The sequence below is a fragment of the Equus caballus genome, chromosome 11 (genome assembly GCF_041296265.1).
Source record: "Equus caballus isolate H_3958 breed thoroughbred chromosome 11, TB-T2T, whole genome shotgun sequence".
Lineage (NCBI taxonomy): Eukaryota > Metazoa > Chordata > Mammalia > Perissodactyla > Equidae > Equus > Equus caballus.
In genome coordinates, this window is record NC_091694.1 from 29,899,217 (window position 1) to 29,924,743 (window position 25,527).

At 39.1% G+C, this 25,527-nt stretch overlaps 1 protein-coding gene across 9 annotated transcripts in view; it reads left to right on the top strand.

Annotated features, from left to right (window-relative positions):
- STXBP4 (syntaxin binding protein 4) overlaps nucleotides 1–25,527 on the top strand; it is a 156,120-nt gene that overhangs the window by 116,330 nt on the left and 14,263 nt on the right. For 5 of the 9 annotated variants that reach the window (XR_011422993.1, XM_001503277.7, XM_070226350.1 and 2 more), the window contains one exon: nucleotides 17,688–17,745. Coding sequence is in view for 4 of the 9 variants with exons in the window: in XM_001503277.7 (XP_001503327.5) it covers nucleotides 17,688–17,745 (58 nt within the window). In the remaining 5 variants the exon portion in view is untranslated. Of the gene's footprint in view, nucleotides 1–17,687; nucleotides 17,746–25,527 lie in introns of those variants that run through there. The other 4 variants (XM_070226352.1, XM_070226353.1, XM_070226349.1 and 1 more) reach the window with 3 other exon arrangements.

Sequence of the window (25,527 nt, forward strand, 5' to 3'; positions counted from 1 at the left end):
TACCATTATTTGTGTGTTGCTTAGGAGGCAGCTTCAGTGCCAGTACAATGCTTTGAAAGATGATTATTGTATATAGAATCAGAAGTTAAGTGTTTGGGCCATGAGATAGAAACAACAGGAAGGCAGATTTTGGCTCAATTATGAGCAAGAACCTTGGACAATTAGACCTATTAAAAATGTGAAGTCCTGGGTTTCCACATGACTACAGAGCCTGGAGAAATCACAAAAGACTTGTAGATATAGTGGATGAAAATGGAACTTCTGAAATCCCTTCTGTATGGCTGCTGCAGAGCATTGAGCATTTTATGCAGTAAGGAGAGGTCAAGGGATTACTTGAGGGTTGAACTACAACCCACTGGATGCTCTGGTACAAGACCGCATCACATTTCCCATAGGTAGGAGTGCCTGTTGGTCATTTTCACAGAAGGACCACTGGTCTTGCAAGCTCCATGCCCTCAGAGTTGCTTCAGCTCAGGGGAGGCACTACTTTCAAGACAGCGCACAGAGGGAGTGCCATTTTCAACTCAGGATGGAAACTTTTTATCTAATCTTTACAACAACACCATAGGCTAGTAGTGGCCCTGTTTTTATGCATGTCAGACTTCCCTTCTATTTCCTTCCTTCCAGTACTAAGAGTCTGAGTAAATAAATAAAAAGAAATGAATTAAATATTTGATTCAGAAAATAATATTTTTGGAACCACATATTTCTGAGGAAGACTCAGTACTCTCAAGGAGCTAGCAGTCTATGGGAAGAGGGGAATAAAATAATTGTGCAAATTACCCTAATGTGAAGTTGAAGATATTAAGTATTTTATGAATGGTACAAAATACTAATAGCTCAGAAGAGTAATGGGGGAAATTGTTTTAAAATCAGGAAAGCATTTATAGAGAATGAAACATTTAAGATTTGGCTCTGAAAATTTTGCATGGCAGCAATGGAACCAAAAGGAAGTTGGGGTGAAGGGGAGATAAAGGAAAACTGTCATAATTTAAAAGTACTGAAAGAATTATGGGATGCAAGATTGAAACAGATCTCATTATTTATGCCATTTTAAGCAACCACGGTCTTGAAAAAATCTCTCAACATGAACTTTTAACAATATGCTCATTTGCACCGTTACCCGAGGGTCCCCAAGGTCTCACACACTTGTTCTGACAAACCTGGTACCTTAATATTTTAATTAACCTTAAACCACCCTCCTGTTATCTTTTTGTTTTTGTTTTTGTTATCTATGGCAGACCCAGTGTTTGCCCTACCAGGTCTGTCATATTAGAAACTGTAAAGTCAGATACTTGCCTTCTCAGCCTCTTGCATCTGGGGGTAGCCACACAACTCATTTCTGGCCAGTGAGATAATGAAGGGAATTCTGCTTAGGAATTTCTGGGGAAACTTCTAATTAACAGATAAGGACAGATGGATCTGGGACCACATCTTTTTCCTTTCTTCCTGCCTTCAATATGGATATGATGCCTCTAACTTTGGAGTTCTCTTGCAACCACGAGGTTGCACTAAGGATTCTGGAGTAGAAAGATAGCAAGAACTTGGGACCTTGAGGTCATTGTTGAGCACCTTCCAGGCTTCTTAAAAATAAACTATTTGTTTGCCCAGCTAATTGGCTAGTCTGTCACTTTCACCTGAGAACATTCCTAACTAATATGCCACATTTTTTTCTAAATCTCTCCTGGCAATGCTGCTTTTAAAAAACCTGAAGATAGGGCCTGGCCCCGTGGCCGAGTGGTTAAGTTCACACGCTCCGCTTCGGCGGCCCAGGATTTCACTGATTCGGATCCTGGGTGAGGACATGGCACCGCTCATCAGGCCACGCTGAGGTGGTGTCCCCCATGCCACAACTAGAAGGACCCACAACTGAAATATACAACTATGTACTGGGGGTGTTGCGGGAGAAAAAGCAGGAAAAAAACACCCTGAAGATAGGTCTTACTTCTTGGAACACTCAACAATCCATTGTTGAACATTTATTGTGCACCAGAGACTGTACTGTGTACCAGAAAGTGAAACAAAGATGAGTAAAACATGGTCATTGCCCTGAAGGAACTCACATTTTGCGTGAAAAGGTGATAAGTGCTATGAAAGAAGCTGCTGCAAACCACGGAAGTATCATAGAAGAGGGGAAGATGAACTCTGCCAAGGAAACTGGGGAGGATGCACTGAGAAAATACCCTTCAAACTGGTTCTGGATTGGTGAGCAGAAGTTTACAAGGCAGAGAAGAAAGGCAAGAGTAACTCCAGGCGGAGTTAATAGCCTGTACAAATGCAGGGATGAGTACAGGGGCATGACTGACCTATGTTGGGAAAAGCAAAAAGTTGAAGGTAGTCGGAACCTTTTAAGTTTAATTTTTTTCAGGTAATGACTATATTTAAAAATGAAGATAGATTTTACTCCATGCAGCTACTTACATAATTATAGAAAGTTAATTTAAATTCCACCCAGTTTGAATTTTTAAAAATATTAACAAAAGCCAATTAGAAGTTCACCTCTAGATTGTAAACTTACATATTTAGATATGTATGTTTATGTATGACTTCCTAGGCAAATTAAAATATTGAAATCAGAAGGGAATTGCTTAAAAGTAAAAATGCCATTGAGTCGATTCTGACTCCTAGCGACCCTGTGTACAACAGAGCAGAGCCCTGCCTGGTCTTTTTGCACCATACTCTCACCTTTGGCGCTGTATCAGACAATGCTCTGCTGCTATTCATATGGTTTTCATGGCCAATTTTTTCAGAAGTGGGTGACCGGGTCCTTCTCCCCAGTCTCTCTAGTCTGGAAGCTCCGCTGTAACCTGTCCACCATGGGTGACCCTGCTGGTATTTGAAATACCAGTGGCATAGCTTTCAGCATCGTGGCAACACACAGCTGCCACAGTATGACAACCAACAGATGGGTGGTGAGGTTCCCTAACTGGAAAATGAACCTGGGCCTTAGCAGTGAAAGCCTCGAATCTTAACCACTAGATCACCAGGCTGGCTTAGCTGATTTACCAGTGTGCAAAATTTGGATTCACTTTTATAGCTATATTAGTCAGCTCAGGCTGCCATAACAAAATAACAGATTGGGTGGCTTAAACACAGAAATTTATTTCTCACATTTCAGGAGGCTGGAAGTGCAAGATCAAGGTACCAGTAAGGTAGGTTTTATTCTGAGGCCTCTTCTCTTGGCTTGTAGGCAGCCACCATCTCTCTCTGTGCTCACATGACCTCTTCTTTGTGCATCCAAGGTGAGGAAGGGAGAGAGAGGCATGCTCTCTGGTGTCTCAAAAGGACAGTAATCCCCTCAGACCAGAGCCCCACCCTTTATCCTCATTTAACCTTAATTACTTTCCTGGGTGCCCTCATCTCCAAATACAGCCACACTGGGGAGGTTAGGGCTTCAACATGTGAATTTTGTGGTGACACAAACATTTAGTCTATATCAATAGCAAACTGTTAAGCAGGCAATAATTAATAATTGATAGTTAATACACTTTACATTTGAAAGGGAGGTCTGAATGCAACATTTTACACTCTGCACGGAGGTTGCTCTTTCAGCATTATTGCAGAGTGGCATAGTGGATAATCACTAGATTAAGAGTTAACCTCACTTTTTCCCAATAACTGACTCTATGACAAAGCTTTTTAACCTATTTTGGTGTCAGTCTCCAATTTGTAACATCAGACAATTGAATAGATATTTCCTAAGATCTCTTTCCACTCAAAACTTCTATGATTCCGAGAGTTCCACTTGTAGTGTCACTGAGTAAGCTGCTCTCAGACTAACGATCCTGGAGAACCCAATTAAAAACCCTGGGCAAAATAGAAAAAACTACCTAAAGCCTCTGGAGAGTGAATAAAATCAGGCAAATTCTGGACATTAGTCAAAACTTGGAAGAAGGAACTAACATGAGATAAGTTTTGTGTTTGTTCCACTTTTAGGTTGAGGGCAGGACCCAGGGCTCAGACTAGGGTGAGGCAAGCAAGGCCCTAGGTGCCTCATTCTTAAGGAGGCACTCACACTTGGGTGCTGACTGTGCACTTGCATGAGCCTGAGCGTTAGTGCCTCTCTAAACTCTGCACCCTGGGCACCTTGCTTGCCTCGCCCCACTCCAAGACCCAGCAGGGCCTATGGGGTGTAAAACTCTAGTAACCTGTAGTCTTTATGACCTGTAGAACTAGGATGAAGTTTGAAGCAACCGGTACTACTGGAAAAGGAGGAGGGAAAAGCCCAGAGAGAAGACAGCCAGATATAGGGCTTCCCAAATTCTGTATATAAACTCCCCCGAAGTCTCTGGCTGACCCCCAACTACACAAGCATAGGGAAGATTGCAAGAGCCCAGCCAGGGGGAAAAAAAACAACTGAGATTTGAGCCACCGCTAAAGAGATAGAGCTTACAGCTTGAGTCCAAGTAAATTTCCTGCTAAAACAAAAATATCAACACTTTTCAGAGTAATATAACAGAATTCAGAGTTTCTACAATATAACATTCATAATTTTCAGAATATAAACCAAAATTATTCAGTGTAAAAAGGAACAGGAACATGTGACCATTCTCTAAAGAAAAAACAATGAGCAGAGACCAACTCCCAAAAGACCCCAGGTGTTGGAACAAGGACTTTAAAGTACTTATTATAACTATGTGCAAAGAAGTAAAGGCAAATATTTTTACAGTGAATGTAAAGATAGGATATCTAAGCAGACAAATAGAAATCATTTTTTTAAAGTATTTGGAAATTCTAAAAGCAAAAAATATGTTTTTAAAAATTAGAACAGTAGTAGCCTCTGGGGGAATGGTGGTTAGGAATCAACTGGAAAGGTGTCTTTCTGGGGTGATGGTAATGTTGTATATCTTGATAGAGTTTTGGGTTACACAGGTGTAGACATTTGTCAAAATTCAATGAATGTACACTTAAGATTTGTGTATTTCATTGTATGTAAATTTTACATCAAAGGAAAAAGTTCTGGATAGACTTCCCAACTGAAAAAATCCCTAAACAGAGACCTGCCCAAAGCTGGAGAAAGAGATTTTGGTATGTGACTATTGTCTTTGAAATTCATTCAGAAATGGTTATTGAGTGAAAGTATTCCAAGGCAATGAGTGTTCCAGGTGGAAAGAATAGCATCTGAAAGAGCATAGAAGGAAAGAAGTCAATAGTATGTTCCAGGAGATAGCTCAGTGACTAGACAGTATGTGGGATTGATAGGACATGAAGAGGAGCCCTATTTTAAAGTGTCTTTTTTTTTAAAGGGGTTGTTTGTACTGCTGCTTTGAGAGATTTCCCTCTGCTTTTTAAAATTTTTAATTAAAAAGTATAACTTACATACAATAATATGTAAATGTACCATTCATTGAGTTTTGACAAATGTAGACAGTTGTGTAACACCACCATGATCATGTTCTAGAATATTTCCATTACTCTAGAACTTTCTGATGTGTAATCATTCCCCTCCATCACCCTGGTCCCAGGCAGGCACTGATCTGCTTTCTGTCGCTATAGTCTTGCCTGTTGTAAAATTTAATATAAATAGACTATAACTATCTAGCATCTTCCACTTATTATAGTGCTTTTGAGATTCATCCATGATGTTGTATGTATCAGTTGTATCAATATTGTTGAGCAGTATTCCATTGTATTGATATTCCACAATTTATTTATCCAGTCACCAATTGATGGACATTTTAATTGCTTTCAGTTTGGGGCTATTATGAGTAAAGCTTCTATGACCATTCAAGTACGTGTCTTTCTGAGGATATGTGTTCTGAAATGGTCTTGAATGCCACACTATGGATTTTTTAAAAATTTTAAGTAGCCATCAACTATATGGTGAGAGCTAATGTTCTTTGCAGAGGAGAAAAAGCAAAGTTCAAATCACCTTTATTTGAGTTTGTAACTCTTTAATCAATATTGAGTTCTCTGTCTGCATGAAAGCTATTATTAGGAAAATTTACCTGCTCTACAAAGATGCTTTTATTGCTTCTCTTTAAATCTTTTTTAAAATGCATTTAATAAAAATTTAAACAAATCTTCTTAAAGGCCAATATCTGAAAGAAGTTTTGTTTTTATGACTTTTTAAAATTTTACCTAAAAATAATGTGAGATCCTTAACAGATCTTCAGATAAACACCCTTTTTTTTTTAAGACAAGAATGTTAACAGCAAAACGCTACATGATTAGGGACTAGCGATGTTTAGAGTTGCATTATTTATCCTCAGGGTGGGAAATATAAATGATCTTAACTTAATTTCATCTGGTCTGTGACAGCGTTTCTAAAACTACATGTCTGTTGGTCCTCCACTATCCTGTTGTCAAAATCCACAAATAACAGTTGTGCAAATATTTGTGAGAAAGTTCCCCCGGAGAGTACAAAGACCTTACAACAATAATAAAATTTCAAATATGTGCAAGATTCACTTAACCATCAGCCTTCATGGGAGGCAAATTTCTGCAGTCAGTCAAAAAATATTTCTTGAGTGTCCCGTATGTGTGTGTGAGGCACTGTTCTGAATCTGGTCACCATTCTACCAGGCCTTGGATAGTAGGCACTCAACAAATGTGAGTAGAAAACGTGTTGAATGGAGTTTCTGACAGATCCAGGATCTAGGCAGGTAAGGAGCCAGAGGTACTGCTGAGGATGTTCAAGAGATTACCATGGTGGACAAGGGTGAGGGAGACCTTGACCAGCCATACCAGGGGTAGCTTGGACGAGATTCCAGATCAGATGGAGAGATGGGGTCTGGAGATTTGAGGCCACCATCTCCAAACCCATTTTACCTGCCCAACTTTACTGTACCTAAGTTTAACCTGCCCTGATTCCTTTTGTGTGTTCTCTCTCTCTCCCGTCTTTGTTTTTAAGTGCTCTATAATTATACGTAAAACTATAAGATTTCATAGCCAACTTAGTTAAGAGCAGTAAGCATTTTTTTAAATCTTTTTCATCTTCTCCTATCTTCTGGTCTCTCATCCCCTTGCTTGCTGCCTTTTCTTTTTCTTCCCCTTTTTCCTCTTTTACTACTTTCTCTCCTTGACCACAGGATGAAACACAGAACTGTTTTTTAGTTTCCTAGATTTATTGGGGGGAAAAGTTTATAATCCCTTGACTAATTTAAATTGTGGATTACTTTGATATTTTTTGCATCTCCTTTTAAAAAACTGAAATTAGTTTTGAAGATTTTTTTATTTGTATGTGGCCTTTGATATAGTTCAATGACATTTCCCTTCCTAGGGACAGAAAAAGTGTCCCACCTCTGATTTGGACATTATATGAAATAAATATGAGCATTGTGGTAGGCAGAATTCTAACATGGCCCCCCCAAATTCATGGCCATGGGTATACACTCACCTTCCTTCTATCAGTCATTCAACCGAGTACTAATCTAGGTGTTGCTGTGAAGGGATTTTGCATATTAATTAGTTAACCTTAAGACAGGGAGATTATCCTAGTGAGCCTGACCTAATCACATGAGCCCTTTAAATTTGAGTCTAGAAATCAAAAACAGAGAAGTCAGATTGGAAGCATGAAAAAGATTCTGTGCGTCATTGCTAGCTTGAGGATGGAGGGGGTCACATGGCAAGGAATGCCAACTACTTCTAAGAGCCAACAGCAGCCCCTGACTGACATCCAGCAAGAAAACAGGGACTTCAGTCCTACAGCTGTGAGGGACTGAAAGCTGCCAGCAACAAAAATGAATTTGGGGGCAAATTTTTCCCCATAACCTTGAGACGGAAACTCATCCCAGCCGACACCTTGATTTCAGCCTTAATACCCTGAGCAGAGAACCCAGTCATGCAATGCCAGACTTTTAACTTACAAGACTAATAAACGAGTGTCATGTTAAGCCACTAAGTTTGTTGTACTATGTTATGCAAGAGTAGAAAACTAATATAACCATGAACAGTGAGTGTGTTTTCATGAAAACTTACTTCCAAAATACTTAATTTTTAAGATTCTGGTATTCTGGTATGGGGTGCTTTTATAAATATGTTATGGTAGTAGAAAGCTAATGACATTCCATAGAGATATTCGTGGAATCACCTTGAGAGATAGACTAATTTCTGTCGGTTTGAATCTAGCATCTTGACCTAGTTAACGAACTGCTGTTCCTATTTTCTTAGATCAAGTCTGTCTACCTATTACTCTCAGGTAACCTGTTAGCGGCAGGCAAATAGTAGTGTCCATTTTGGAATCCCAACATTGCTGTTACTCTTAACCAGTAGAAATCAAGCTTGTTTGACAGCAGCTTTACCACCACTAATAACTAAATCAGTTTTCGTGAGTGGAGTAGAAAAGAGGAGGTGCAATTCATATTTTTTTCCTTCTAATAGGTCCAGTAATTCATACTCAATAGCCACTGACTCCTTAATATGTTTATTAATGTAATAAAAGCAGTGCTTTAAAGAAAGCCTGTTTATCTTTATTCATTAAAAGGAATTAGGACCCTCCCCCCCACACACACACACATATCATCTCCTTAGATTGATTAAGCAGAGAGAGATCTCACACTCTAGTGAGGAAAGCTTCAGGAAGTTTTATGCTGAGTTATATTAGTTCACGGAATGAAGTCCGTTGTATGTTACTGATGTTAAGCAAAATAAACCTAAACCAGATCATTCCCCCAGAGTTGCATAAATGCCCAAAGACAACTGCCAATGAAATCCTACATTCTCATTTTCAGCCTGGGTCATAACATGAGCATTAGCTGTGTAAGAAAGAACATTTAAGGGGGCTTCTTGAATGCCTAGACATCAGAGTTCAAGGAAATGACCCCATGGTTTTAACTGGGTGTAAAAGAATTCCATTTGTAAAAATACTGTTTTGCATCTGTTGGGAAGATAAATATAAAAATGAATGTTAGCTTTTTCCTTCTTATGTGGGTATTAGTTTAGTATTTATTTGCCCAAAAACAGTGACAAGAGGATAAAGAAGACTATGAACCACCAAATAACCTCTAGGAATATTGTTACCATGTTATTCCTTTTACATATTACAGCTTTTAACTTGCTCAGTGAATGACATCTAACTACAAATAACTTGTATCGAATTATGTTAAGATTTTAACTTATGAATTTGAGACATACAAATATAAAAACACATAAAATCTTCCTACGTTATATATCATTTTCTTTTTTTTTTTTTACTTGTCCAAATGATGTATGTAACCATGTGATAAAAAAAAGAGGTCTACAATTTTGTTAATACAGAATTTATGCAAGTCTAAGTTTAAGGAGTGTTTAAAGCACAATTCAGGAAATCTGTATAGATTTTTAAGAAATTATTTCCTTGGAAGTTATTTTTATATTTAAAATACTGCATTATTTGGTTGTTTATAGGTTACAACCATCTCTCAGCATAATAGATTCCTTTTTCATAGGAAAATTAGCTAGTAGTTCTTTTCAAATTGGCACTGTAGTTCAGACCTACGAATTAACTTGTGCAAACATACATCTAGCATGAAATGTCTCTAAAATAGACTGCTTTGTGTTCAACCCTAAAAATTATTTCAGTTCCTTTCAAAAGAGCATTTCTCTTGGTAATAAGGCAGAAATTGAGATGTTGAGAGGTTTGTTTTCTTTTTTTGTTCTTCAGAAAGTTAGGCAAAAGTATTATTTGACCATTTAAAAATATTCATTGATGGCAATGCAAACAGGGGTTAGAGAATTGGAAACAAGTGGACAATGGTTAGATGCATAGGCTGTAGCACGAGACTCCTTGGGTTCAAATTGTGACTGCACGGTTTGTTAGGAGTGTGACAGTGAACAAGTTACTGAAACCTCTTTATCCCTCAGCTTCCTCTGTAAAAGGAGATTAATAATCGCACCTATCTCAAATGGTTGTTATGAGGGTACAGTGAGTTAATATTTATAAAATACCTAGAAGAATGTCAGGCACCTAGAAAGCTCTATGTAAACGTTTGATAAATACATAGTTTATTGTTAGGCAGTGATTCTCCACATCATGAAAGGCTGATACCAGTGTCATGTAATCACCTATTGGACAGTACAGTATTTCTAATCCTTTGGTTTTTGGAACTTTCTGCCTATTAGGACCAAGAACTAAGAGATGCGTTCCACAGTAGTTATGTTTGAGCTGACTAGTACTGGCTTGCACGAGTTTTGTGAGCTGATTGTCAAACATAGTCATTATTAAAAATTGAAACGTTTGGGGCCGGCCCAGTGGTGCAGTGGTTAAGTTCGCACATTCAGCTTCCCGGTGGCCCAGGGTTTGCCGGTTCGGATCCCGGGTGCGGACATGGCAACTCTTGGCATGCCATGCTGTGGTAGACATCCCACATATAAAGCAGAGGAAGATGGGCACGATGTTAGCTCAGGGCCAGGCTTCCTCAGCAAAAGAGGACTGGCAGTAGTTAGCTCAGGGCTAATCTTCCTCAAAAAAAAAAAAATTAAAATGTTTAAACTGAAAATTAAATTATACCAAAAGAGGGGCCAGCCCAGTGGTGTAGTGGTTAAGTTCACGTGCTCTGTTTCAGTGGCCCAGGGTTTGTGGGTTTGGATCCTGGGCACGGACCTACACACTGCTCATCAAGCCATGCTGTGGCAGCATCCTATATACAAAGTAGAGGAAGATTGGCACAGATTAGCTAAGGGACCATCTTCCTCAAGCAAAAAGAGGAAGATTGGCAACAGATGTTAGCTCAGGTCCAATCTTCCTCACGAAAAAACATATATATATATATATATATATATACTAAAAGAAAAAGTAATAAATAGTCATAACTCACCATTTCCTAATTATTTTCCTACATTTTACTAATATCTTTCTTCTTGAGGTTATTTACATCTTTTATATATGGGAATACTTTATCATGGTGTACTATTGTACATTTCTTCCCAACTCTGTAGTCAATGATATCACATTAGTAGCTTGAAATTAGTCGTGGTAGCAGTATTTACACCACATAAATCAACAAATGCTACAAATTAGGGCTCCCCGTGCAAGAGCTGGTTGTTATTTACCATCACACCACTCAATGAGGGTCACAGTGTCCCATTAGTTTTTGTTATTCTTTTGCTGAATGTTATTATGAGTGAAATTTCCTGTACTGAGGAAAGAGTTGTAAAAAATACACCCTGATGGAGATTTCCCCTGTAGACAATTTAAATACTTTTCCTATATTAAGTATTCAAATTACTTTATATCTCTAGAACCATAAGCAATGAAGAAAGAGCTGTTATTTTCATTACTATGAATAATAACAGTCTCCTTTTGTATGTCATTGTATAGTTTATATTATCTAATAAGAGTCTCATGATAACCCTATAAGCTAGGCAAGATAAGTGCTATTACCACCTCTATATAGATGAGAAAGTTGGGATTCCACAAGATTATTACCTTTCCGTGGTTATTCAACTTGAAACTAAGGAACATTACATAGATTCAGATTTTCTGACTGCAAATCAAGTGAAAATTCCACTATGTGCTGAATGTCATATTTTTTAGTGAAGCCTTATTAATTGTGCGTTAAAGATCTCTCTCTCCCCCCACCCCTTCTCTCTCTCTCTCTCGCTCCTTCTCTTTCTCTTCCTCTCAAGATATCAGATGCTAAAGGATAAGTGCCTTTGAATTTTATAACAATTACTCTAGCAAGTGTTTTTCAGATTAATTTCGCTCTGTTTGAGCTCTGTCTGAGATTGATGGTATTGTCCTTCTCTATTTTATTCTTAGAATTCTCATTCTCCAGATTTCTCCCCATCTCAACTCCTGCCATCATTCATGTGAACCCATCACCTTCACTTTGCAGTTCTTTTTGTCCAGTGCCCTTTTTTTTTCACTTTACCATCTTCCTCTACTCCTGCCATGAACGTTGGCATGTACAGGTGGTGGTTCAAACTTCCCACTCTCCCACTCAAACTTCTCACCTTTCCAGCTTACCACATGGTCTGTTGTCCTCAATAAGATCTCTCTATTCTCTCTATCGTTTAGCTTCAACTGTTGTTTTTACTTCTATTCTCATTCAGCTTAAAGTCTGGGGTCTGTTATTCCAATCATCCTTACAAATTCCCTCAGGTCACTTGGCCCTCTCTCCTTCCATCACACCATTTAACAAGACTCCGGGCCTCAATGAGGTCAATCAGCTACCTTTTGCGTAATGTACACAAGTAATTAACATTACTGCAGTTATACAGACCATAATTCACTGGATTCCACTAGATCTTTTAATGTATAGTTATAATTATTTTTAAATCCAATATTTTATCCACCTCTGGATCTGGTTCTGTTGGTGGTTTTAGCTTTGGGCAATGAATCTTCGTTTTCTTCTCTCTTACTTTTCTGTGTGTCTCATAATTTTGATTGAATGTCAGACATTGAAGATACAAAACTGTAGAGACTGAGATAAATGTTGTTTAAACCCAGAAATGGGCGTGTCTCTTCTCTATCAGGCCATCCATGTGGAGGGTTTATTCACCCTTATTTGTAGATGAGCTGGATTTGCATTTTGTTTCTAGAGTTCCACTGAGTTCACCACAGACTTCAACTTTCTCTCATGGTCGCCTGCCACTCTCTTGTGCTTATGTGAGGTCTGGAATACAGAGAGTTTTTCTCTGTATTCCTGCCCCATCAGCTGGCAGCAGGCTCTACACACCTGCGTCACAGTGGGTGTTTAATGTCTGCTCTCTTGCCCTCCCCCGAAGTAGACAGCTGTGGCTTTTTACTCAGTGCAAGGTTAGTGGTGGATGGGGCGGGTGGAGAGTAGGACAAAGGCTCTTTGTTTTTCTACTCCAGTCCCTGGTTTTAGGCAAGCCCTGTGCCCGAATCTCAAGAGTGGGACTTTCTCCACCTTCCTGTCCCTCCTCAGAGGCAAACAGCCCTGTCTCCTACTCGGTGCTCAGGTGGGTTTCCTGCCACTCTCCTTGTGGAAGTCAAACTCTGCTATGTACCAGTGCAGGATTCTGGATTTGAAAGGTTTCCTGCGCTCACCCCTCCAGTGACTCGGGTCAGTGCAGGGTGAAGACATCAGGTTTTCTACCCAGCCCCCTATCCCCACAAGAGCGGTTTTCCTGGAGTCAGGGCAGGGACCAGGGGCTGTGACGATTTCTTGCCCCACCCCCAGGAATAGATGATTTTTGCCTTATGTCACTCAGAGTCCTGTCCAGAGTGTGGGAGTGTCTCTTGTTTCTCTTCCAGCAGCAGCCGGCTGTTACTTCATATCAGAGGAGGAGATGGGGCATCTGCAAGTTTTATGTCTGTCCCCCTGTAGCAGTTAATCACCATCTGGTACTCATGCAGGGCCCAGAGCATGGCTGGTGTGCCTGGACCACCCTCGAGCCTTTGCAAGTCCTGCATGAGCTCACTCCCAGTCTTTCTCCTCAGCAAAGAACCATTTAGGCAGGGCAGGCTCTCCATGTGTCTGGGCTCCCAGGGACCCTAACCTATCATGCTAGCCCATCATCAGGCTTTACGAATTTGTTACAATTTTAGATGTTTTTCTTCTCACTCACTTTTATGGCAACACCTCTTCTCCCTGTGTTCTGCAAAGAGAGAAAGAGTTCGTGTGCCCCATCTTGCCTCAGAGGGGCTAGTCCGCCTTTGGAATTCAGTTCACTTGAGGGTCAGCTCAGGTGAGGAACTCAGTCTCTGAAGAACTCAAAAAAATTATTATTTTTTTTAGGTTGTGCAGCTTTTCCCCGCAGATGGTGGGAGCAACATTCTCTTGCAGTTTTCTTCATCTTAAACAGGAGCAGATCTCCTGCTTCCTTTTTAAGAAACTTTCAAACAATTTTAACATGGCCTGCAAAACCCTGTATAGTCATATTTGCCTGTCTCTCTAACCAGCTCCTCTCTCGCTCTCCTCCTCCCTCACTCACTGTGCTCCAGTGACAGTGATCTCTCACTTCCTCAAATGTGCCCAGCTCTTCCCAATTCCAGAGCCTTCGCACATGCTGTTCACTCACCTAGAATGTTCTTCCCAGTGTCTGTACCTGGGTAACTGCAGCTCCTCCAAAGATCCTTCCTTGCCACTACACCCCCTTGTCCAAATTACTTCCTCATTCTTTTTCACAGCTAGATAATAGCCCATTATCTGGATGTATATATAGTCTTTCTTTAATCAGTCCCCATTGGTGGTTATTTGGATTATTTCCCATCTTTTGTTTTCATAATTAATAATCTCATATATTAAGTATATCTATAGAATAAATTCTTAGAAGAGTTTCTGGATTAAATGGTCCATGGAGACAGTTCAGCAATTGTAGTTAAGAGTCTGGGCTCTGCCCCCCGCCAGCTTTGTAACCTGAGGCAAGTGATTTAACCTTTCCATGCCTCAGTTTCCTCATTTGTAAAATGGGAATCATAGCGGCACCTCTCTTAGAATTGTTGTGAGGTTTGGTGAGTTGGTGTATGTATAGTGCTTAGAATAATCTCGCAAATAACCACTCAATAAATGTCAACTGTTACTAGCATTTAAGATTTTAGATATTGACGTTTCTACCCATAAATATATTATCAATTTATATTTCCATCAATATGACAATGACTACCTCTTCACACCCTCAGTACACTGTCTTATCAAACTACTTTTTAATGTTTGCTAACATGATGAACATGGCATCTCTTAATAGTTTAATTTGTATTTCTATTAAGAAAAGTTGAGCATATTTTCATGTTTAAGTGCATTTATGTTTCCCATGTCCTAAATATTCCACAGATTCCTCTTTGTCATTCACCTTTTCCTTACTGATTTGTAGGGGTTGTTTACGTATTAGGGAGTTTAGCCATTCTATGCTATGGGTTATTCTTTCATTGTATTCAATACTTTTTCTTCATAGTATGTATTTTTAATGATATCTTTATTTATGATTATTTTTTAAAGTTCCATAGGATCAAGGTCCATGTTTATTTATCATTGTATATTGAGCACCAAGTAAAATGCTGAACACATAATAAATGATCAATAAGTATTTAATAAATGGGTCAAATGTGACAAAGAGACTCTTGGTACATATAGACTGGGAAATTGGAAGGGAACTATTTTGTATGGAAATACAATGAGTTTAGTTTTGGATATGTTGAGTTTTAAGTGACAGCCACTATTCTAAGCTGAATATATACAGGACTCTTACTTTGGCAAGATACTCTTAAGATTTTGGAGTCATCACAAGGAAGTGGTTGATTGGAAATAGATAATCTCTGATGGAAAGAATGTTATATGAGGGTTCATAGACAAACACTTCCAATCAGAAACAATTTCAAGTGATTATAGTTGTCATAACAATTTTAAAACAAATATGAAAAGAAAAGGAAAAATAGAAGCATTATATATTTGCAAATATAAAGATATGGGGAATGTAGAAAAATTTTAATGCCTTGGAACAATAACAATAATTGAAAAGTATTTAGATAATATGTTATAATGATGCCCAAATCACTCATTATGAAGAAATGAAAACCTTTGCTAATGGAAAACTGAGTCTATCATAATCATATAAGCTTGTAAAAATCAAAAGTGCTCTTTTTATATGAAGTAGGCTGTTTGGCTTATCAATATATTGTGTTTTTCAGTTTATAATTGGACACTGATTGTGTTTTCTATTACCAAACATCACTGAGAGATAGTTACTATCAATTTAGTCTCCAAGTCTGTTTTTTGCAGATTATGTTAACTGTAAGAGAAAGAAGAAAATGTTCAGTCTTCTAAAAAGAAATGGTTACTTTTTCAGAACAGAGAATTTATTCTAAAATAAGCTATACATATTATTTAATACACAGGAATATCTCTATGGCTACAGTCATTGAATAACCATTTTGATTTAAATGGGTATGAATTAGTGCCTTTAATAAGCCTGTTGTGAAGTTGTAGTCCTTTTTTAATAATTTTAAGCAAAGAATCAGGGCAAGAGTTCTATTCTGATGACACAGGCATTGTGGTGTCCCATTGTCAATCTCGATTTCCAAATGATCCTGTGGATGAAAAGATACTATTTTTACAGCGTATGTTCTTTTTCCTTTTCATTAAAAAAAAATCTGTGAATTAACAAATTAGAAGTGTGGATATAATTATGCTGATAATATGCAGATAAGTCATTTAGACAAAAATCTTAGTCCCATTACAATGACTTGCTACTTAACTTTTAGCTGTCCTTGCCTTATTGATCAGAAATCCTGGTAATTGTGAGCATTTTTGTCATGAAATCAAGGTTTTTATGTCCAGTCATCAGATTCTTCCCTGCAGGTGAGGGACTTGTCAGTGCTGAATGAAATGATCTGTAACAAAGGCGCAGAAAGTCTGAAGAGAGAAAATGAATCCTCTTGAATTGCTGCAGCGGCCGCGGTTTATCTAGCATGGCTTATCTGGCAGGGCCTGTGCTGGCAGTGGATCCTGGAGGAGATGTATATAGTGCCACTTCAGGGGCTTTTAAGAAGCCAGTCATTTGCTTGTGCTGAGTTCCCAGAAGTGCTTATTTTCTACTTAAAATAGGAACATTTATTCATTAAGAGAGAAAAGAAACTTCTAGGTGGCCTATGTTAATCTATAAAGGAAGTAGTTGCAGAATTTTGGGCAAAGGTCTTATTTTATACAACTTATGTTAAAGGACTGGAGATAAATATAAAATAAAGCTTGTTTTGTTTTTCTGAATTATAAAAACAACATCCTTTGAGCCATTCTCAATGAGTATTCTCTACAAAGCGAATGGTGATAGAGTAGGATTTTATTTCATTCAAATAGGTACTGTTCCTACATTTTTTGCTCTGCCTCTTGCTGAGACTTGGGGAAATGGAAGTCAATGGTTTTTTGTTATAGCTCTGTAACTTTCTAAAGCTATAGGCTACCTGAGCCATGGAGTCTGTTCTGTAGTGTGTTGATATATTTTATGCCCATCAAAGGAGCTTGATAAGCCAGTATCAAAGGACTGATCCAAAGGGTCAACTAAAATCCTTAGTAGTACTCAGGGATGAAGCAGAGAGTTCGAAACCATTGTATTCTAGGGGGTTCTGTTTGGTGGCTGCCTCCACATGGACCTGTTCTCTTGGTATGATGAGGACAAAAATGTATTCATTTACAGAAATATGGCCAAATAATTGCCTGCTTACTTCAGTCTGCATTCCTTTATATCTAACTAACTATTCTCAAGCCCATTACAAAAATGGAAGCTAAGTTTAGCAAATTGTTTGGCCGTTTATGTTTACTGCACAAAATTCTTAATTAACAAAATAAAATACCACAATCGACTGTAAATCACTTTGCTCAACTTTCAGACTTCATAAGAAATTTTGTCTTGTCGAAAAGCTACTTTCAAACCCCTGCTGAGCTGGCGTTCAGGCACCGATTCCCTGTGGAGCTGAGCGAAAGAATGTAAAGGGAGCCAATTAAAGAAACTTTGAGCCAGAATAGACAAGCAGACGCCATCTTGTCCATCCTTTTGCCTCCAGGCAAAAACCATCCCCTGCACCAAAAATTTCTGCTTAAAATCCTGCTGACAAAAATGCTCACCACATGTAAATGACAAGCCATAATCCAGTTAATGCAACTAAAGCAGATTGTTAACTGTTTGAGACTTATTTATTGTGTTGTAAAGATGCTGACATGAGAACTCCTCTGAATTGTTTTAATTCTTCCTTTCTAGAAAATTATTTTGTATAAGAAATGCGTTCAAGATGTGGGAAGTTTGCGTCCAGGAAATAAAGTTATCTTTATCATCTTATTAAATGTATTTTTGGTTTCCTTTCACTCTAGGTCTACCTTACGGGTGGGAGGAAGCTTACACAGCAGATGGAATCAAGTACTTCATCAAGTAAGTGCAAGCATCTCAACCGAGTAAGCAATTTTCTTCACATCTGGAGAGAACCTGGAAGTTGCAGAACAATCAGCAAAACTGAGAAGCCCTCTTGGAGGTTACAAAAATTAGTAACAAGAATGAAACCTCACCGTTTTCACTTCATATGATTTAAATGCTAATATCAGATATCATTTAGAAAACAAAAAACCAGTAATTATTTCAAGGGAAACATCAAAAAATTGGAACAGGATCATCATTTGAACTTAAATGTTGACTTCTTGAATTTATTTCTAGCTAAAATTATTAATTTTTATGAAAAGTTAATATCCAGTGAAAAAAATACACTTTGTGTATCTTAAAACTTAACAATAATACTAATAATAATTAGCGTTTTTAATACTTTACAGTGTACACAGTTCATTCATTCTGCAAATATGTTCTGAGCATTTGCTGTGTGCCAGACAGTGTTCCATGACTTGGAGATACAGTAGTGAGATATATAGACTAGTTCCCTGATGTCATGGAATTTACATAATAGTGAGGAAAGACAGACAATAAATAGCTTAGATAAATGAGGCAGTATGTGAACAAACCTATCTCAGTGGAGGTTCAGAACACCTTTGAGGTATGCGTACCTGATTATTTTCCCTATTTTATAGATGAGGAAAATAAGAGCCTAGAATAGTTGTCAGAAAATTCACAGCAACTAAATTACCAAGCCAGAACAGAATCAAAGTCTTCTGATTCCAGCATCCTTTCTGATGTACTAGACTGTCCCCGGCAGAGAGAGATGGAGGCTGTCTTTGAGAGCCTCAACAGGAATACATTCTCTAGCTGCAGACCAGTTAGTTTCACCCTGGACAAAGCAGTCTGATATCCTTCCACGGTGTTCTGGGTCACTCCTTTCATGTTAGGAGAACACAAAGGGAAGCCCAACAGACTTGTAAGATCTCAGGAGACTCACTTAGATGTCCTTTTTATCAAATTGTTCTTGGTGTGCATTTGGGGAGGAAAAGGCAGATGTGTCCTTGCTCTCCTTTCTAATGTGCAAATATTTTCCAAAGCAGTATCCAGATTTTGGATTCACAAGCTCTGTGACTTTACACAGGTTTCTATATCTCTCTTCACCTCAATTTTCTCATCATAAAATAAGAGAATATTACCTACTTTATAGAGTTGTTAAATGTTAAGCACCTAGCAAAGAACTTTGAACACAGTAAATGTCCAGTAAATAGTCATCATGAATGTACAACACGGAGAAACCATATAGGGGGAAAAGAATGAGAAATTATATGACCATTGAAAACATTGAGAATGCAAAAGCTTCATATTTGAAACGTTCAAGGAAAAACTAGGGATAAACCTGGCAAAGTATTTTCATGATATGTTTTTTTCTTGTGGTCTCCAGCAAAAAGTAACTGGTAAAGCAAAGGTGTAGTTTATAACATGTGAAGGAGAAAGGGACTTTTGGAACAGAGGACTCAGGAAATCCATGCACAGATTATATTTAGCACCGTACTATTCACTTCCAGAATCATAACCTTTCTGGAAGGAAAGTCTCACTCTGATATGCTGCATTAACTATGTATAGTTCCTGGGAGATCTGAGTCACTGTCCTGGAGGGGTGGCAGGAAAATTAAAACCCATATTCAAACTTGCATTGGGTTTCTTTCTTATATTAACTTTGTAATTAATAAGGGAAAGGGTATGGGGTGGGAGGGAAATGAGCATTGACTGGGCACTAGCTGGTGCTCAATAGCCAGGCAAGTGTTAAGTGTCTTTTTCTATGCATTGTATCTTTTAATCAATCCTCTTAGCAACGTGAAAAGTGGGCATCACTCTGCTCTTACTAGGACGGTATTATGATGGTGGTAAGCTGCATCCTGCCCTTAGCCACACCTGTCTTCTAGAAGGTCCTTAAAAGAAATGCCCAATCAAAGGAAGGCAAACTAGCATTCATTATTAACTGGGGTTCTGAATTCAAAGGCCTTTGAAAAATGTCAGTAAATGAGTCTAGACCCTATGGGGAACTCCTTTACCTAAGCTTAGCCTTAACCATCTGTCATTGTATACTAACCCAAAGCTGAGTGTCAGAGCCAGCTAGTACCCTGTCAGGAAAGGTTATTAAGGGCACAATCATTGACTACAAGGGAAAAGGAGGCAGAAATAGATAGCCAGCCACAGAATGGCTGTATCCCATTGCCTGGTACCAGCTGGCTTAAACAGCTGTCCCTTGCAGACCGGAACAATAGCCTTGGGCTGGGCTTCTGCTGTAAGAGAGGATAGCATCCAAGGAGAGCAGAGAAGAGGAGAGTAAACAAGCCCTTTAACTGCCGTGAGATCCAACTCACAGTCCCTGTGGAAGGACTAGAAAGAGATACTACATTTATATAGTCCACTCCAGTCCTATAAAATATACCCTTTGAGTGTGTTTTGGAAGCCCATCAATTCTCTTCCTTGACCTTAATCTCCACTCATAAGGAAAGCAGAAAAAAGATAAGAGAGATTTGTTCCCCAAAGGAGAGTGGTGGGTATCATTGTCTCACCATTGCACTTGGAGAAGCTATGAGGAAAAGAAGCTAACTTTATCATGGGCACACAATATAAAATTGTAGAGCCAAGATACAGATTTAGGGTTGTCTGGCTCCAAAGCCAACCACACGCACGCACACACACACACGCTGCACCATCTCCGCCTCCTTACATTAATGTAGTATGTTTACATCTGACAAGAAAGATATTTTAAACAGATCTTCATTTAGATAGAGCTCTGTACTTTATCCATTTTTAAATAGCAGAATAGAAACTTAGTTCTAAGAATGAGTAGTTATCTCCTGGAGATTTGAAAAGTCAAACAGCCAAGATAAGAAAATCTAACAATATACCAATGCTTCCTTCACACAGCCCCTGGAGCCTCATGGAGGAATAGGGTGCTTACCATGAGTTGGTGTTTCTTACTAGAAGTTAAGTGCATTCAAGCACCAGTGCTTATTTTAGCTTAACTATTCTTGATGAAAGTCTTGTGTAATAAGTGTTGCATGCTTCGCTGCCTTCTTGTACCAAGGCCTCTGAACAAAATCATTAGAACATCAATCTTGTACATAATACAGTGAGTTCTGCGGGGGGATATTAAGCTGTATCAGCTAGAATAGAGATACAGCTGTCATCCCTCTCTGCTCTCAATGTGCCTGGCAATCCCCTCATCCCCATTCTCCTTTTTTCTCCTCTGCATGCTTCACCCTGTTCCTCAGGAGTTTCTTATTTGAAGAGGGCAGGACGCCAGATAATCGGACTTACTTGAATGGCTTGTCAGTAGTCCTTGAGTGTGGGTCTGCAGGGCTTTGTGGGAGTCAGGGGCATAAGTCTGGCGCAGGTGGATTTGATTACAGGAAGGCCCTCTGGGATAGGGGAAAGAAGAGCAGGGGCTTTGGATTGGGAGAAACGTGGGTTCACATGCTGACATCTCCACCGAATAGCTGAATGACCTTCAACACATTTACTTAACCTCTATGGGCTTTAATTTCCACGTTTATAGAATGGAAAGAATATTAGCATGTCATAGGGTTCCTGTCCAGAATGAATGAGCCTATGTATGTAAAGAGCCTATCGTAGCACCTGACCCAAAATAGACACTTTCAGCAAAGGTTAGCCCTCTTCACTCCCTCTCCTTACTCTGACGTTTCCATGGGGTTACTTCATGGCTCCTAGCTCCTAGTTCAAATAGGCAAGGTTGCTGGATAAGTACTGTCTGCATAAGCAACCATCCACTATATGTCTTTCTTGGAACTATTTACCTTTGGTTTGTTTTTTAATCTTCATCCTCTCACTACCCCAACCAAAATTTTAAGCCTGGATGGCCTGTGTTAGCTTTTGAAATAGGAGTGGTTCATATACCAGGTGAACAGTACTTTAGAGGCAAGAAATAACAAGTAGTGACCTCAGGTCATTTCCTCTGTCACCTTACTTAAAAAGAACAGTGGCTGAAATCACCCTTCCAGAACACCAGAGGAGATGATGGTCCGTATACATATGATCTCTTCCCTGAGATTGACATCTTGTCACTGTCTTCCCAGAAATTGAATTGTTACATCCGAGGGAAGCCAAACCTCAGGCAAAGCAATAGCTGTCAGAGCTGTCCCAAGAATACCCAGATCAATTAGTCCTCACTGGATATTCCCATCCGTCCACGTGTCCGCTGCACATCTATTAATACTTTGTAGTCATCTACTTAAGTTCTGACACAAGAGAAGAAAGCATTTTAGCTGGTGTGAACAAATTTAATCAGTGTTGGCATTGCTAGAGCCAGTGTTTCATAGAACTAACAAACGTATGTGTCTGTATATATGTGTATGTGTATATACCAATATGTGTATGCATATATGCATATAGGCAGGGCTTGCTCACTTGCAATATATATATATTGCTATATAGAGAGATAGATATATTGAGCTATGTATTATATATCTATATATATATCTGTGCATTCAAGGGAAAACTTTCTTATTTTCTCCTGAGAGAGTTGAAGCATTCTTAAATTTAACAACAAAAGGCTAGTTATCTTGATGGTGCTATAATGAAATTATCTGATTAACTTGACCATTTTTCCACCCAACTTCTTATCTTCCCTTTGAAGCTGTACACTATTACAGAATCATAATGGTCTTTTGGTATGATTCCACTTTAAAAATTCATATACTTTATATGTATGTTTTATAATTTAACAAAATTATGATGAGTTATGTTTGATAGTAAAAACAAATTAGATATAGCTGCTACATTGCTTCCATTGTACTCTTATTTTTCTGTTGAAAGATTCCAATTCACTGTGATCAGTGATCATGATTATATTAATTCTCTATTGCTGCATAATAAATTTCCCCAGAATTTTGCAGCTTAAAACAATAAACATTTATTTTCTTACCCAGTTTCAGAGGACCAAGAATCCAGGCATGGTCATTGCATCACTCTGTTTCTCTCTCAGTCCGGGTTTCTCATGATGTTGCAGTCAAGCTCTTAGCCAGGGCTCGGAATTGAAGAGTCACTTAGTGGGGCTGGAATATTTGTTCCAAGCTCACACATGTGGCTGTTGGCAGGAGGCTTCAGTTCCTCACCACAACGTGGACCTATCTCCCTAGGGTCATTGGGCTGCGCACAACATGGCAGCTGGCTTCCCCCAGAGCAAGGGATGAGAGAAAGAGTTAGAGCAAGAGAAACACCAAAACAAAAGCTACATTGTCTTTTATAACCAATCTCAGGAATGACATACCATCACTTCTGCCATCTACTACTGGTATATGACCAACCCTGGTAGAGTGTAGGAGGCACCTACACAAGATCATAAATGCCAGAAGGTGAAGATCATTGGGTGCTCTCTTAAAGGAAACCTACAACAATCGTGTTGCACAATAATATATGTAAGATATTAATTAAGCCAGCCCTAGTCGTCTAGTGGCTCAGATTCAGTGCTCTCACCGCTGCTACTTGGGTTCATTCCCCAGTCAGGGAATCTCACCACCCATCTGACAGTTGTCACACTGTGGCAGCTGCATGTTGCTATGATGCCGAAAGCTATGCCACTGGTATTTCAAATACCAGCAGGGTCACCCATCGTGGACAGGTTACAGTGGAGCTTCCAGACTAAGACAGACTAGAAAGAAGGACCTGGTCACCCACTTCCAAAAAAACTGGCCATGAAAACCCTGTGAATAGCAGTGGAGCATTGTCTGATAGAGTGCCAGAAGGTGAGAGGATGGCACAAAAAGGCCAGTGTTCTGCTCTGCTGTACACAGGGTCGCTAGGAGTCAGAATCAACTCGACGGCACTAACAACAAATTATATTAGTTAAAAATTAAATATATATATATATAATCTATACATCTATATAAATAATACAGAAGTCTCAATATTATAGACTTGCTTCAAATATTAAATTATACTGTTAGTGATTTTTTGAGTAGGTATAGTGATTTGTTTTTAAAAGTTACCTAGACTTGGCTTATAATTCTGCATGCGTTCATTTGTGTTGATAGGCATTCATATCAAATCCTAAAATCTGAGCTAGCACTCCTCATATTATAAAACCTCTTCTGCATTGCATGGGAGGTGTTATACTTACAACGTTACAAAGGCTATCAGTGGAATCTAGGGAGTCTGTGATTTCTGAATGAAACAGAAGTCTCTGTCTGGAGTAGGGCAGGCAAATAGATTTCAGCTCACTGCCTCAAGTGTTGTTTGTGAAGAATTCCAAGGCCATTTTCAACCTCACTGATGTGTGCTTTGGTGGATTAGAGCTGTCTGCTGTGGGTTCAGCAGGGAAGAGGTGTGTAGGACACATGCCACGTCTTTGCAGTCTTTGGTCTTCTAGAGCATGTTGCTAACACAGAAAATCTCCCAGGATGAACAGTAGTAATGCAATAGTAGGTTAGAATGACAAAATAAACAGGGACAACCCCTCTTCCCAAAAGTTCTTATGACATATGCAGTATTTAAGAGCTTTGCCTTTATAACTCCAAAGAATAAGCGATTTCCAGTAGGCTTGGTTATTCTCATTTCTCTCCAGTCAGAGTTCGTTAATGACCCTAAATGATTGTCTGAACTTGGAGTTGGACATCCTATTAGGATGTTCGCAGGTAAGAAAGAATGTGGATCATAACCTTTACATAAATACAATTTGTCCTTGTCAGCCCCCTATATCAATTAAAGGCTTAAGTTACATTGTGTCATATCATTTATAAAATAAATGGAAAACACAAAAGAAAAAAATCAGAGGTTATGTTTTCTTACCCTGTAACCTTATTTTGCAAGTAGAGCCTATATTAAGTAAGCCTAATGTAATTAGAAATTAGGGATGTTGGAGAGGGGAGGGTGGAGAGGAAGGAATGGTTTCTGGATTAGGAAATAAAAAACTGCTACTTTTAACTTTTCCTAAATCCTTACCAGATTATTTTAGCTCCACTTTAGTGGATACTGTCAGGAGCCCTCCCTCTGAAGACCTCATTAAATTTGGTTGCTTTGATTCATTTTGGATGAGTTAAGAAATGCCCACTGATGCAGCAGTTAAGTTCACACGTTCCGCTTGGGCAGCTCAGAGTTCACCGGTTCGGATCCCAGGTATGGACCTATGCACTGCTTGTCAGGCCATGCTGTGGCAGGTGTCCCGCATGTAAAGTAGAGGAAGATGGGCATGGATGTTAGCTCAGGGCCAGTCTTCCTCAACAGAGAGGAGGATTGGCAGCAGATGTTAGCGCAGGGCTAATCTTCCTCAAAAAAAATGAAATATAAATAAATAAATGCCCATTGACAGACTACTAAAGTCTAAGGCTCACTTGATGAAGTGACAGGGCAATTTCTATGCACCTAACTTCAGGTTAGATAAGAAGAATGTGTGTAGGCCTCCCACTGTCTTTTGCATGTATGAGAATCCTAGGCATTTCTTTCTTAACAAGATTATAATGAGGGAACCAACAGAGGACTTGAAGGATGAAATATGGACATTTTTAATGTTTTGTTCCTAAACACTTCTCGTTAGTGGCATCAAGTCAATTCAGACTCCTAGCGACCCTGCCGGTCTTTTTGTGCCATCCTCTCACCTTCCAGCACGAGCTCATACAGTGCTCCACTGCTGTTCACAGGATTTTCATGGCCAACTTTTTCAGAAGTGTGTGGCCAGGTCCTTCTTCCTAGTCTGTCGTAGTCTGGAAGCTCCACTGAAACCTGTCTGTCATGGGTGACCCTGCTGGTATTTGAAATACCGGTGGCATCGCTTTCAGCATCACAGCGACACACAGCTGCCACAGT